This window comes from Gossypium hirsutum, chromosome A07 (assembly GCF_007990345.1).
Source record: "Gossypium hirsutum isolate 1008001.06 chromosome A07, Gossypium_hirsutum_v2.1, whole genome shotgun sequence".
Taxonomy (NCBI): Eukaryota; Viridiplantae; Streptophyta; class Magnoliopsida; order Malvales; family Malvaceae; genus Gossypium; species Gossypium hirsutum.
Window position 1 is genome coordinate 2,023,730 of NC_053430.1, and position 14,343 is coordinate 2,038,072.

The window sequence follows — 14,343 nt, forward strand, 5'->3', positions numbered from 1 at the left end:
TGACCAAAATTAATTATCCAAACTGACCAAAAATTGAAATAAACAAAAAACTTAGAACAGTAATTTTTTTCCAAAATCGATCCAAACCGAACCGTTTTCATCGACAATACGAACGAACCGTTTTTTAACGTTTGTATTAGCTAATAAAAAGGAACACAAAATCAATCAGATAAGTGAAATTCAAATATATTCATTCTATAACACAGAAAATTTCGCTAGTTGTAACTCAGGTATAAATGTAAATCACTGAAACAACCTTTACCTCAATATATTTGAATTCTATGCTACCTGTAAAATAACAAGCGTTTGCAAGGGAAAAAAAATAGAATGTCAATTTTAAACCATCTAATTTCTTTTTTCTCGCTCGGTAAATAATAATACAACAAGGCCATGATCCGATGGAATTTTCGCAACAATGCCGAAACCCCAGTCCTCCAAAAACAGCTCAAAAATAGACATTATAACTCATGGTAGGAGAGCTTTCAATTGTATCCTGAAAAGATCACCCAGTGCTCCACGAACACCCAACTGAATAAATAAAAATGCAATCGGTTACGACAAATTAAAAAACAAACAAAAAAAAGATTAGTTCGACTTCAGGACTGATTCTATTCTTTTTCATGCTTAATTGCAAATAAGTGGAGACCAAACCATAGGCGGGAAACTGGTGGTTAAGGAGTGTAAAAATTGTGCCTAGTCTGCAGGGGCCATGGTGATGGGAACAAAGAAATCTAAATCGGAAACCGTTTCGAAACATAATACGATTCTTATATCGCATACAGACGTATGACTAGAAATGTATTAGGAGATTCTGTGGTACAGGCAAAGAAAAAGGGAGATTTACCTGGTCACAGCAGACAAGTTTTGTAAGCAAAGGATAAAATTCTCTGAGGTGTTTCCTGAAAATCTTATTGTTCATGAAGCACATGCCTCTAAGCACCTGCAAGAGCAAAACCAACACAGATCATATGATCGCAGAAAAAATATAATGTAATGTGACCCCTGAAACAATAACGATGAGGAGATATTCAATTCAAAGCACTAAAATAGTTCAATTCCTTTATTTCTGATATAGTACCTTAATGATGATTGGAGACCTCAATTCCAAAACTCGATGAATATCCACATTGGTAGTTTCCCCTATTATAGACTGGAGATCAGTGGCATCCCTTAGTACCTGTTCACAGAAAGAAATCAACCTCTCTTCTGCTATTCCTTCCAGTTTCGAATCTTCAGTGTCCTGAGAACCATTAGATTCTAGGTTTTGTCTATTATTGTCATTAAATCCTGATGTCACTTTTTGCAAGACATCCAGATAAATGGAAGTTCCTGCTAACTCTTGACGGAGAAGATTTAGAGGGGGCCTGCCAAGGTAAGAAGTTATTAGAAGCCGACACGCTCTGCAGGTAAGAAGATTTATAGGCAAGATGATTACTGAAAGATGAATTGAGAAAAAATTGATTTTCTTACCTTTCTGCAGGAGTATGGTGCATACGTGTTCTGAGGTTAGAATACGAATTATATGAAGCAGCAAACTCTAGTAAGGATAACAAAATGTCCATTATGGCAATCTTCTGAGTTGCTTTCAAATTATCCCAGTATTTTTTCTGCCAATTTAGACCACAATTTAATTGGTAAAAGAATTATAAAATCATACAATCCCAATTCCCAAAGTCCAAAGACACAAACCTGAATGCTATCAACAGCACCAAGAAGTAATAACTGAGTGATGCACTTGCCCCTAACTGTTGCCATCAGTGGACTTTCCTCCTCATCCCTGGCATCAGGCTCCAGAGACTCGGGAAGCTAGAGAACCATCGGATAAAAAAAGAGGGGTAAGTGAAAAAGGGAGAATGCATATAGCTTCACTAATGCTTTACAACCATACTTTTACATTTTAGCCTTAAATAGAAACATCAGCAAGATTGAAATGACAAAAACTAGCTTCTTAATACTTATAAGCAAATATTTGCATAACAATAACAAGAGAGTGCAATAAGGAGGTCTCCTTTTCTTTTTTTCAGAATAAGTACAATAAATAAGCAGTGGAGACATGCTTACCTTCAGAGGTGAAGATGGAACTGGAGTCTCTGATGTAGGACTCTTTGGTTTTGAGGTAAAACCTCTAAGAAATATGTTATCCATGATTCTTTGACCTATAGTTTGACTTCGTTGGAGACTCCCAGCTTCAGCAGACTTCTGAGCTCTACCTGACGGTGAGGGAACACCTACAGGAATGACAATGTACATATTTATCAGGGTTGGTTTGTCAATGGACAAATTCAAATGTCCAGATTGGGTGGTATGAGCAGTAGTACATGGGTCAGCCCTTTGCTTATAGTATTAAGGAAAACTCGACATCAGCATATGATCAGAGGGTATTCAAACTTTGTACATAGCTAGGCAGACAAATCTGCAACGTACAACTAATTCTGATATGTTAAATATATTAACTGATGAAGATGCAGATTATGTGCTGTCTAAATTTTAAGGGCAAAGATTCTCAACAGCTAACCTTCAGATCCATCTGGAATAGGCTGTAATGCAGCAGAGTCTTGACTGTGATCTTGTGAAACAGATGCATTAGTATTCCTTTTGCTGCTACTCGGGGATGCAAGTGGTGAAATGTTCCCATTATCAGTAGACCTAAATTGATAACCATCTGTATGAACCTTTAAATCTCTTAAAATAGAGGGGTTCATTGGATTCTCTAGTCCCAATGCATTGAGTAGCTCAAGCGGTTGTGTTGTGTATGATGCATCTCTGGTGATAAGAATAATGTAACAAAATACATGACTTGCAAATAAAAATTCAAATCGTCAAAAAATTGCGTATTCTCAAATCTTAAGGCATGCATACCTTATGCTTTTCAACAACATGTCCCAGTCACTCTCACTGAACTGGTGTCCTCCAACCTCTATGAGATGGACCAACGCCCCAAGAGAAATTGAAACAACTGTCTGATCCGACTTTTTAGCACAGTCCAGCAGCAAACTCAAGAGTGGTGGTAGCATAAAGCATACCTCCTGTAAGAGAAACAAAATAGACAAGAAAGTTCAAGCAACCAGTAATTGTCAGGAAGCATGGTCCAATCGCAAGATTATATGGACCATAAGAAATTTAGATGATGTATGGTTTCCAGACAGAGTCTAAACCTCACCACCCGCATTTTATATATCATGTGAATAATACTGTTAAGAGGACAACTAAACTCATATACCTTGTAAAAAGTGTTGAAAAGGTTGCACAGCAACTGAAGTGAATGAATGCTGCTTTCACGAAACAACTCATCTCCGGAGGAAATTAAGCTCTCCTTTCCAGCATGTCTCACATGATCAAACATGGGAAACAAGACACGATGGAAAATGCTCTCCCAAAATGATGTTGAGAACTTGCTACCTCTTTCATTCAGCAAATCAAACAAAACTTCAAGTGCACAACTCCTAACCTCTGGTCTTGAATCTGACGTCAGATCAGACAACCCAGCAAGCATTGGGAACCAATAATGCTCGGTTACGTCAAATGCTGAATCAGCATCAACACTAATTGGTTTAAGAGCCCCACCAGGTATACGTCCCTGTAATTGAAACACAAATGGAAATACTTACACAAAACATCCTTTAGAAAGAAAAGAATGCAGAACTTAAGCAAATTCACAAACATGTTAGAAATAATCAATGAGATGAAACAGCTAATATAAACTTAGCTTTTCCCTGATAAGAGAAAAAGAGTTCGTATAAATGTTCAAAGTTTAATAAAAAATTACAGCATCTTATCATAAGAAAGACAATGAACAAAGTCTTCTTGGTAGAAGGGTCAGTGATCATTGCTAGTTATAGACCATACTGTGACTATTTTAGTCTTACAGAGGAAGAGATCAAGAGGGTAGAACAACATGCTCAACTAACAAATCAAGCTCAAGTATGGAAAACAAACCTCTGCTAGACGATCTTCACATATACGGAGAAGGGCCACAGCCTTCAAACTTATACGGTGGGAAGTTTTATTGTTGGCGAACCTAATAAGACAGTTGACACAGTCCATAAAACAGTCTCCAACAACTTGATCAAAGTGTTCCAGTACAACTGCAAAGAACCTGCTGTTAAATTAATTGGACAATGAAAACAAGAATCAGTCAGGAAAAAGGAAAAAGGCAGTTTCTTACCCTGTTCCACATTCTCAAATGCACTTTCAACAATTGGTTCCATATCATCATCGGCGGCAGCAGTGAAAATCATGAAAACGCTTCTCCATCCAGATTTTATGCTTCCAACCTTCGATTTTATCATCTGCAATAACATCATGGTAAGTCTGAGTGTCACACAGGATGCCCACGGGAATAAGACAAAACTGACAGCAAAGGCTTAAAATTAAAAAAGTATTAAACTGCAAAATATATGATAGAGGGGAAAACAACAACCAGCAGGAGAGTTAGATGTTCAAGAAATCTGAGCAAGCGGACATACCTGGACAATGCAGTCAACAATAAGGCTCCTTACGGTTCCACTTCGACTATTCCGCATGAGGATGACAAAAGGTTTAAGAATATCATTTTGAAAAGTAAAATTGGTCAATTCAGCACGCTCCAAGTACTTCATACCAAGCTGCCTCAAAGAATCTATAGCATACATAGCAATTTTCTCATCTGCATGGCTGCCTGCAGAAATGAAATGATCTGCAAGGACAGTCCATATTCTGGCCCAGACCTGATAGACATATCATTAATACTTTTAGAATATAAGAAAACATGTACTGTGGGAGGAAATTACTGAATAACTTTCGATATATAAATCAATTTATAAACCATAATTAGATCCCATTATGTCAAAGTAACAGCTCATATCTGGAAATTACACATCTGAAACTAATTATCCTAAAAAAGTGCTCATATGTGCTAAAAGAAAGACAGTTTAATATAAAATGCCCTATTCTTGTAAATTAGAGTAACTTTACATGTAAAGTTGATTCAATTGCATTATTTAAACTTCTATCAGAATATTCTCTGCAGTTTTACCAAGAGAACATGGTACAGATATATCATGTACTTTATGATCTTCTTTTCCCTAAAAGAACAGGACTTTCAAGTAGGAACGAAAAGCTTTGAGCTAAAAAGTTGGGTGAAATTCAAAGATGGTCAGAGCATTTTAAGGAGTACTCTCTGGTATTCGTACATGTTCTCAATATTTCAATATGCCCGCTGAAGTAACGCATATCCTAATCTACAGAACAAGGTTCAGAATAAGACTAGCCATAAAATCTAGGATAAGTAATTGGAAAGCAAGTCAGTCAAGGAAATACCATGCGTATACGAGCAATATTGTAATAACTGATCTCGACAAGCTTCTGCAAGCTGAAAACACGGGCTGGGGTTTGTCTCAGTTCTTCTGCTGATACACCACAAAGAGCAGTGAAGAACTCCACAACAGAATCACTAGGCAATTTTTCACTATTTGTAAAAACCTGTTCAGCAGGTTTCCCAGCCAACTCTTTCAGTGACTGCACAACAGCATCCCTGGAGATCTGATTTGATCCATGCATGACACTTGCAGCAATAACAGGAGTTGTTGTTATAAATTCAAGCCGAGAAACACATTCAAGAACAGCATTCCATGTGTCTTGAAGAGAATCTGGTTCTGAGTCACATAAACCCAATAGAGTCCGCAATGATTCCACATTTTTACTACGCATATCCTTTGGGGCATGCAAGAAAGTAAACCTAACATCCAAAAATTCACAGACTAAGCATTACAGCTAAACTACTGCCTGAGGCATTACGATGACATGAATTGCTCAATTAAACAATTGTAATAGTGATTGATGTAGGGGCTGCCCAACATGAGACAAGGTAAGAACAACAGAATAAATACAATGACAAAGTAGAACAAAAGCAACGGTTACAAATGGGAAGGGTGGGGAAAAGGAACTTTTCCAAGTAGAAAAAGATAGCTTTACCTGACTAGAGATGTTAAAAAGGCATAGCGCATTGTATCCATTCCGAGGACATATGTGATATGTATCCCAGCTTTAAATCCTTCCATACAAAGAGCAACCCTCGGCCTATTTTCACCTTCCTCCATTGTAACAGAGAAGGTAGCCAGCAATGACCATCCTACAGCTTCAACCATGGGTTTAACAAGTTCAATCTCTTGTGCAGTGTAAAAAACTCTTTTTGCTCCTTGGTTTCGGATGATAGCCTGTGTCTGCTTAATTATTGATTCACTTTCAGACTTAGCATCAACTGCTGATTTTTGTTTAGGTAGAGCCAGATTAAGGATACTAACAAGGCGGCCTCTCTCTTCACCCTCTGGCTTTTGCCTGACACCTTTCCCAATTCCAGTTGCATCATCTTTCATTTTTATCTCTTCCTTAACAATAGAATCATAGATCTCTTCCAGAAGCTCAGTAGGGGCAGACTCTTCTGGATCATTTGTTGCATTCATGCGTATAAAATCTGACTTTGACATTTTCGGCCAGACCATTGGGTTATGGGCATCAGTGTTCAGCATTATAACTGCATATGCAAGAACATATGCAGTGTCTGCATTCTTGAAAAGACCAGGATTATCAGCACAATACCTGCCAAACGCAAAATGAGACAACTAAGCACCACAGATCCTGCAGAGAAGCACGTAGTCTACATAATAAGTGGACACCAAGAATTGTATTAAAAAACTCAACAAATATATAGTAAAATGGTTCATAGAAAATAAATTATTATACAGCAAAGGCATGCAACTCTTAATTAAATTTCCTACAAGCCTCGCTACAGAATGAATCTCAAACATGTTTAAAGAAAAGGTTTGGCATGATGTAGCAGAAATTGAGATTTGAGGACAGAAGTTGTACTGACTTTTAATCTAGGCTAATAAAACAAACAACAGAAGGAAGATAGAAGGCTGTCCAAGATATATTAGGGAAATGTTCTCAAGACAATAAGATATATCTATCCAATGACAATAACCTACATGGAATGGCTAAAGAACCATCAGTAAACTAAAGACCACTTAAGTCTGTTTCAATAATTAAATTAAGTCATGCATATGTTCACAATTTATAAAAATGACTGTATCATGCACACAGCATAGATACCCCTATACCTTTCTGCAAACTTTTCCATAATGCGATCTATCTTTTGAGCCTCCCCAGGAAGACGAAATCCTTTAAGAAATTCTCGTATTGCAGTATGAAATTTCATCCCTGAAAATGTCATCGAATCTACGTAAGCATGCATGACAGCGAGGGGAAACTCCTCATGTTGACCCAAATAATCACCGATCATTGCCTGTAAGAATGCTAAGAGTTAGACCACTTCTACAAGAATTAAGCAAAAGTTGAATTTTTAAAAACTCTACCTTGTCCAGACTGAGAGTATTCCTTAGAAATTGGGCAACTGAGGCAGGATTATTTTCCACTAATTTATTTGATATCAGATACCCAATACCCTTCACCGGTTGCCTGTTGAACTGCCACATAATTAAAACCATCTTTTAGAACCTAAATACAATCCAAGAAATTGAGGATTGTTGAATTGCCACATATTTGCATTACAGAAAACTTCCTGTCTGAAAACCTTGAGCAAAAAACCCAATCAATTACCTCAGAGATGGCAGCTTCCATGGTAGATTTATGAGCTTTTGCCTTCTCAAAGTTACTGGTAACATCTTCCCTGCTTTTTAGCTCAACAGATTCTCCAGCCGAATCTTCTTCGGAAGACCCAATACCTCCCCTCTTCCTTTCTGATTGTCTTCGAGATTTCTCCCAGTCAACCAGTGATTTTAGTACATTGACAAGGCACTGAAGAGTTTAGGAAGTACAGCTTTGTCAAACAACTGTGGTGGACATGGAAGCATAGAAATACAAACGAATAACAGTCTTAATGCTTGGCAAGCTAATTTAGTGGAGCTCGTTAATAGATTAACCTACCTGGAGCGCAGAACCCTTAATTGATGTAGTCTGGTTGGCAACAACAGAATTTGGGTCTGCACTTTGTGCCCCTTGAGCCATTTTAGACAGAGTTGTGACCTAGAGGGCCATAAGGCAAGAACAACATATAAACATGAAAAGGCCAAGAACAATATATAAACATATAAACAAAAGACAGGTAAACGGTGACTGAGTTCATACCAAGCGTTCAAATAAGTTCGGTGCCTCAAGATCACAGTCGTAATTCACATAAACATCAACAAGCATCTGGGGATCTTTGCAAACTTTCTCAAGCATCCTAGAAAATATAATTAGAGATTAGATTATATAAAGAAATAGCAAATTACATTGCTAATGGTGAAAGCTGAACAATGAACAACACAATTTAACTAAAATCAATTAGCACCAGCAATTGCAACATCCAATCAATTAGGAAGGGCACTGTACCGAAGAACACTTGTTTTTTGGTTAACGGGGAAGTCTGAACCATCCAATGACCGCAAAACAATCAAGGGGAAAAAAACACCAATTTCACCCTGGAAGAGATAAGAAAAAGATACTGAGGCATCAAGCAAAACTAGTGTGTATCATAGCACTAATGCAATGTTTGAAAGAATTAGATTTAACAATCTGTCAAAATAATAATCATACTTTGAGACACTCTCGGAATCGCAACAAAAGCACAGCAAATATCCCAGTAGCATACTGCCACAAAGAAATAAAAGAGTCAGACAAATTCTCGTAGCAGATTCTTCCCACAAATAGAGTACATAAATACAAGATAACCTGAAAAATGACAGGGGACTGCGAAACTGAAGCCCGCAACAAAGCATATGAGAGATATGCTTTCACTGAATCAATGAAATGAAAGTTCCTTGTAAATGAATGGCTAACCCCTTCCAACAAACCCTGAAATAACATAGGCCAGAAAACATGATGAATTACATAAGCAATCACTCCTTTATTACCTTTAGAAAGTAAACAAATTTTGGCATTTTAAAACATTGTTTGTGCTGACAAGATTCTTTTAGAGATACAAATGAAAGTCTACTCTACAATGTCAAAGGCTTTCAATCTATCCAAACTCAAATACAAAGATGCTACATAGATGCTTTTCCCCAGAGAAAGAAAATAGCAAAAATATCATATTAACATAGAATTTAAAAAAAAAAAAAGCATTTGTAAATAAGACCCCATATAGTTGGGAAAACACTGTATTCTTTTATGAAAAGACAACAAACCAGCGTTCTTACAAAGCATAAAATAAAGTCATAAAACTAACCTGCAGAAGTTCAAGAGACAGAATACGTGTCTTGGTTGTGACCTCATCAGTATCTTCCTTCATACCCATCTGCAAAATAAAACATTTCATGAAGGGAATGCAAGCAGAGAGTTCAAAATGGCAAGAATAATTAGTGATAAAAGAACCAACCTTGCAAAGGGTGCGGAACACTAGTAATGCATCACGTTTACCAATACTCATGCTCTCAAGGTCAATCCCTCTAAAGAAGAGTTCCAAGAATCATGAAAAGAAGCAATAATATACAAAGGAAGGAAAGAAAATCAAGACAGAAAATTTAGGTAAAATATTTTAGTCCATACCTTGTGATCTTTTTACCATCTTCAACATGCACAACTTTGTCAAGAGCAGCCTCTAAACCCTATAAAACATGCAGGTACCGTTGTAAGAACCACAAATAAAATACAATAAAAATAAACTTCACCAATGCAAACACCCACAGAATGATATAGAAACTGAGTTCTGAAAATCAAATTAATCAAAACAACTAATAGCAAAGAAAAGGATGCACCTTAATATCAGCCCCACCAGCAAGGTTTTGAAGTTCCTCAACAGATGCAAGTGTGGTATCCTTGGCCTGATTAAGTGCATCCCCTAGATTCATTTCATCGTCATTTTGGTCATTTGAGGAAGCTTCTTCAGCTTTTGAAGTAGAATTCTCCACAGAAGCAGCTTTGGTATGATCAGAAGAATTAGATGAAGTAGAGACCTGAATTCCATGTAAAAGATATTAAGACTATCGATTTTCTTCCTGATATAAAAGGGAAGAAAAACAGTTAAAAGGTTAGAATTATAAATTCCGTACTGGATCAGCCTCCATTCTCCTAAATATGATGCTAATCATCTGTGTCAACATTGCCTTTGATGTCGCTTGGTTTACCGGGCTCTTGCTACACATCCAATCCACAAATTATGAAAACTATTAAGTTGGACTATCACTATCTTCAACAAATAGAAACAGTACCTGTGAAGAGCAATATTGTAGCAGACTCTGATAACTCCAAGCAAAGGTTCCCCATGGACTGCAATTTTAATAAGCAAATTGCAGCAAGACTCAATTCAGATGCTATACAACAAAACAGATGAGAATCCCACTAGGTCCTGCACTATTTACCTCGGAACTTTGCGGACGCTACAGCTGTAAGAAGTACCTTCAACACCTGCAGAATTGTACTGCAAATTGATTTCTAGAATTAAAATACTTAACGAGTGCCATATGCTAAAAATAGGGTTAACATACACAAGACCACATACCTGTCAGGAGAAGAATTATCAACACAACTGCAAACCATATTCAGAATGTCAGTAAACAGAGGTACATTTTTACCACCATCCAAACCAGGATCTCCCTCCAGATGATCGTAGGCAATTAGTTTCTGTGCTTATGGAATTAAAACAGACCATAAGTAATCAACTATATAAAAAATGAAGGCATTATAATTCCCAAAATCAAAGAACAAAAATAAGCAGCTCTTAAGAATATATAACAGGTATTCAGATGGATGTGGAATTCCCTTTGAGTTATATAAGAATAAAAAATCATAGATAAGAAGTAGAAAATAAACATTTAAAAATAATAGATCAAGAGAGAAAACAACTACATACATGAAGACAATCCAAAGCAGGTTCAAGGATTTTTAAGTTCTTTGACTCAAATGCAAGTCGAAGAGGATTTAGAACAAGCTCCACCTCAGCCCCTTCCAAGGTGTATCCAGCATTTGCTAAGGCAGTTATGATAGTTGTTCCACTCGCACCAGTTGGCTTACTGACATGTTCAGTATCCCCAGCACTTTGTGGAACTGAGCTTGATCCATCAGGTTCTGTTCCAGTTTTTCCGGCTACAGTTTCAGTTTCACCAGAACTACAAGACAAAAATAGAAAATAGAGGTCATCAATAATTGTTATAAATTCAGCCATGATCACATTACTGCAAGTAATATCATTTTCATATCATTTTTTACAACGCCACCTAGGCTGAATCTGAAAAAAGTTATAGTGGTGGGCGAAAACTTCAGTTGTTAACTCTATGGAGAGCAAACAACAGTGTAAAGTAATAGACTAAAGAACTATACATAAAAAGGCTATTCCATAGGGTTTATATCTTGGGTAAGAAACTAGAAATGAATCAAGTGGGAACCATTTTTTTTTTTAAATCAGATTATAAGATTGTAAACAGATATAAACCTTCCATCTCCGGCAACAGTTTCAGCTTCACCAGAACTACAAGACAAAAATAGAAAATAGAGGTCATCAATAATTGTTATAACTTCAGCCATGATCACATTACTGCAAGTAATATCATTTTTTACAACGCCACCTAGGCTGAATCTGAAAAAGGTTACAGTGGTGGGTGAAAACTTTAATTGTTAACTCTACGGAGAGCAAACAACAGTGTAAAGTAATAGACTAAAGAACTATACATAAAAAGGCTATTCCATAGGGTTTATATCTTGGGTAAGAAACTAGAAATGAATCAAGTTGGAACCATTTTTTTTTTTTAAATCAGATTATAAGATTGTAAACAGGTATAAACCTTCCATCTCCAGCAGAAGCCGCTGCTGCTTGATTTTGCTCACTGGATGAGGAGTGCTGATTTGTTTGCTTAGGACTATCTGAAGAAACGAAAAAGAAATATAATGAAAAAGTAAATAGATGAAAGCTATGACCAATCAGCAGCAAATTAAATAAGAAATTACATGAAGAGATAAGTTCACATATTGAAGAAAACAGGTGAATAGTCATCTACTTAATCCATGGAAAACAGTGCACAGTAAGAAGTGAAGAGCCCAAATCTTTACTCTACCATCCTCTTTTTTTTCTCTTAATGGCATACTCTAATTTTCTGGTGGAAAGAAGAAAAGACGAGCTCCTATAACAAGCCATTATAACAAGAAGTAGAACCGTAACCATTATCAAGTTATCTTGGCATTATTCTTTTGCACTTTCCCTTTTGACTAAAAGCAATTTCACGTACAACATCCCTTCTAAAATCCATCCATGAAACAAATCTCTCCCATTTTCTGATTAAAATTGTAAATGCAAATACTAAAATAAAATAGGCATCATTTACTCCACAGAAAGTAAAGTTTATTAACCTAATTCCAGAAAGCGCTACAACTCCTACACTTCATATCCCTAAACACCATTCTAACTGCATCACAAGTAATACTATAGTAGAATGCAAGTGAATACTAAATGCAAAACTCAAATAACTAAACAACGGCTGATACAGTAGGAAACTCAATAGAGCATAATATAGAGCATAATCCGAAATTAGAACTTCTTTAACTCTCACAACGTTAAATAGAAGAAGAAGAAGAAGAAGAAGAAGAAATACTAAAATGAAAACAGATTAAAAACAAAGAAAGCATAATTCCAAACACAATTACGGATAGAAGATGTCCAAAGAATTTCAAAAGAAACAATAAAAAAACGAGGATCGATAAAATAAAGTTCAAATAAATTAAGTGTAGATCTAACCTAAATAAGTTTGAATAGCCTTTTGAAGATCGGGATACTTCTTTCCGGCACATTCCTTGAGCATCGACTCGAAAGCCCGGCTCACAAATCCACCAGCCGCCATTTCGATCTAAGCCGGTGCTTCGAACACGATAATTCCGGAGTTCCCTTCTCTCTCACCCTACTAAATAAAAGAAAGCAATGCCGAAATGAAGGAATTAAGCAACGATTTTTAAAAAAATTGAAGCAGATCGTTGAAGAAGATAGTTAGGATCTACGAGTGTATGATAGCAGAAATAATATAAACAACATACAAAAATGAATGTTACCGCGCTTTGTTCTAAGAGGGATTAAATTTGGAGAAGAAATTAGAAAAAATGATATTGAAGATCTGGATACAAAAGAGCAGAGCAGATCAGATGAGATCTGTTGAAAATTGAAATGATGATGATATTCTTTTACGAATATGAGCGATTACTGGGCTTTTAGTTGTGATGAGCCCAGACGATGCTCGGTTTTGGCGTCCAAAACAGAACTAATAACGAGCAGATGACTTGGAGAATCTTTGGATTAAATTTTGTTTTATTTAAGATTTGACCTAACCTTTTCTTACTTTTTCATTTTCATTAAGCTAGATTTTGTTTTTAACATCTTTAGTATTAAATAAGGTTTTGATTATTCTCAAATTAAATATTTAACTTATTTTTTATATTACACCTTACAATATACTCATTACACTCACTATCTGGTTGCGAAGTTTAAAAAAAAAATCAATTTTTTTATTTTCTCATTTTTTTCTTGTATATATCTCTAGTTGTTAGACTATTTTTATCATTCTCATTTCAATTATTTAAGAGAGAGAGAAAGAGAGCACTTAACACTTATAATCACACATAAATATATTTACTGTTTAACTTTATTTTTTGTATTGCAAAAGCTATTTAAGATTTTTTAGATAATATCAGAGGTAAAGTCAGAAAATTTTTTTAAGAGATCAAAATTAAATTATAATTTTTACAATAGTAAAAATATAATTTTTAAATTATTAAATTAAAATTTTATCATTTTTGGGGGCCAATGTGTAATATTTATCTTTCTTAATTTAATATTTTAAAAATTTTAAATAGACAAAATAAAAAATTTTCCATTTTTAAAGGAGGTCTGGGCCTTACCAACTCCCCTAGATTCGCCCCTGAATAGGATCTAGTTAATAGATTCGCCCCTGACTAAGATCTAGTTAAGCCATAAAAAATTGGGAATGGTTTTACTTACCATCATGAAAAAAAATACAGTTATTAAATGTTATATATTCTCTTTGAAAGGTATCAATTTAAGTATAATGAATTGAGAAATCATTGATTGAAATATATTAAAGTGAATGTAGGTAATTGGGACAGAATAACTCTAAATCTAAATGTTCAAGTTTTTCATTTATTTACTCATTTTTTAGAAAAGTTCGTAAAGAATTTTAAAATATCAAATCATCCCTCTTGATATTTTCGAGTCTAACAATTGTTATTCTAATACAATATTAAAATTTAAACACACCATTAGTTTGTCAAACTATATCTAAAACACAAATCAATAATAAAAAAATTAAAACTAATGATAAGATTGACACAAAATTTAGAGATTATACAAATTATAAATAGTGTCACTCT

At 35.5% G+C, this 14,343-nt stretch overlaps 1 protein-coding gene across 7 annotated transcripts; it reads right to left on the reverse strand.

The window, feature by feature from the left end:
* Positions 1-170: 170 nt before the first annotated feature.
* On the reverse strand, positions 171-13,224 carry LOC107929916 (brefeldin A-inhibited guanine nucleotide-exchange protein 5). Of its 7 annotated transcripts, none has more exons than XM_016861451.2 (35): positions 13,012-13,224; positions 12,704-12,866; positions 11,757-11,835; positions 11,408-11,443; positions 10,829-11,084; positions 10,478-10,599; positions 10,338-10,396; positions 10,188-10,245; positions 10,029-10,113; positions 9,735-9,932; positions 9,526-9,584; positions 9,356-9,425; positions 9,206-9,274; positions 8,710-8,832; positions 8,575-8,628; positions 8,371-8,459; positions 8,125-8,221; positions 7,924-8,022; positions 7,597-7,794; positions 7,353-7,463; positions 7,098-7,282; positions 5,953-6,576; positions 5,299-5,716; positions 4,467-4,706; positions 4,166-4,289; positions 3,937-4,085; positions 3,221-3,577; positions 2,860-3,026; positions 2,516-2,763; positions 2,062-2,228; positions 1,690-1,806; positions 1,471-1,607; positions 1,079-1,364; positions 845-940; positions 171-528 (listed from the first exon to the last, which is right to left on the reverse strand). In XM_016861451.2, exons 2-35 carry the CDS (start codon positions 12,804-12,806, stop codon positions 466-468), a joined length of 5,343 nt encoding a protein of 1,780 aa, XP_016716940.2. In that variant the 5' UTR covers positions 12,807-12,866; positions 13,012-13,224; the 3' UTR covers positions 171-465. The 7 variants fall into 7 exon arrangements, with proteins under 7 accessions (XP_016716940.2, XP_016716942.2, XP_016716939.2 ...); XM_016861453.2 differs by having other exon boundaries at positions 12,704-12,863; positions 13,012-13,214; XM_016861450.2 differs by having other exon boundaries at positions 12,997-13,203.
* Between the last annotated feature and the right edge of the window lie 1,119 nt (positions 13,225-14,343).

Coding starts and splice junctions, on each gene's coding strand:
- LOC107929916 (XM_016861451.2), bottom strand. CDS start 12,806: ATGGCGGCTGGTGGATTTGTGAGCCGGGCTTTCGAGTCGATGCTCAAG. Junction 10,114..10,187: donor TACAATATTGCTCTTCACAG/GTACTGTTTCTA, acceptor TTGGATGTGTAG/CAAGAGCCCGGTAAACCAAG. Junction 7,283..7,352: donor ATACTCTCAGTCTGGACAAG/GTAGAGTTTTTA, acceptor GCATTCTTACAG/GCAATGATCGGTGATTATTT.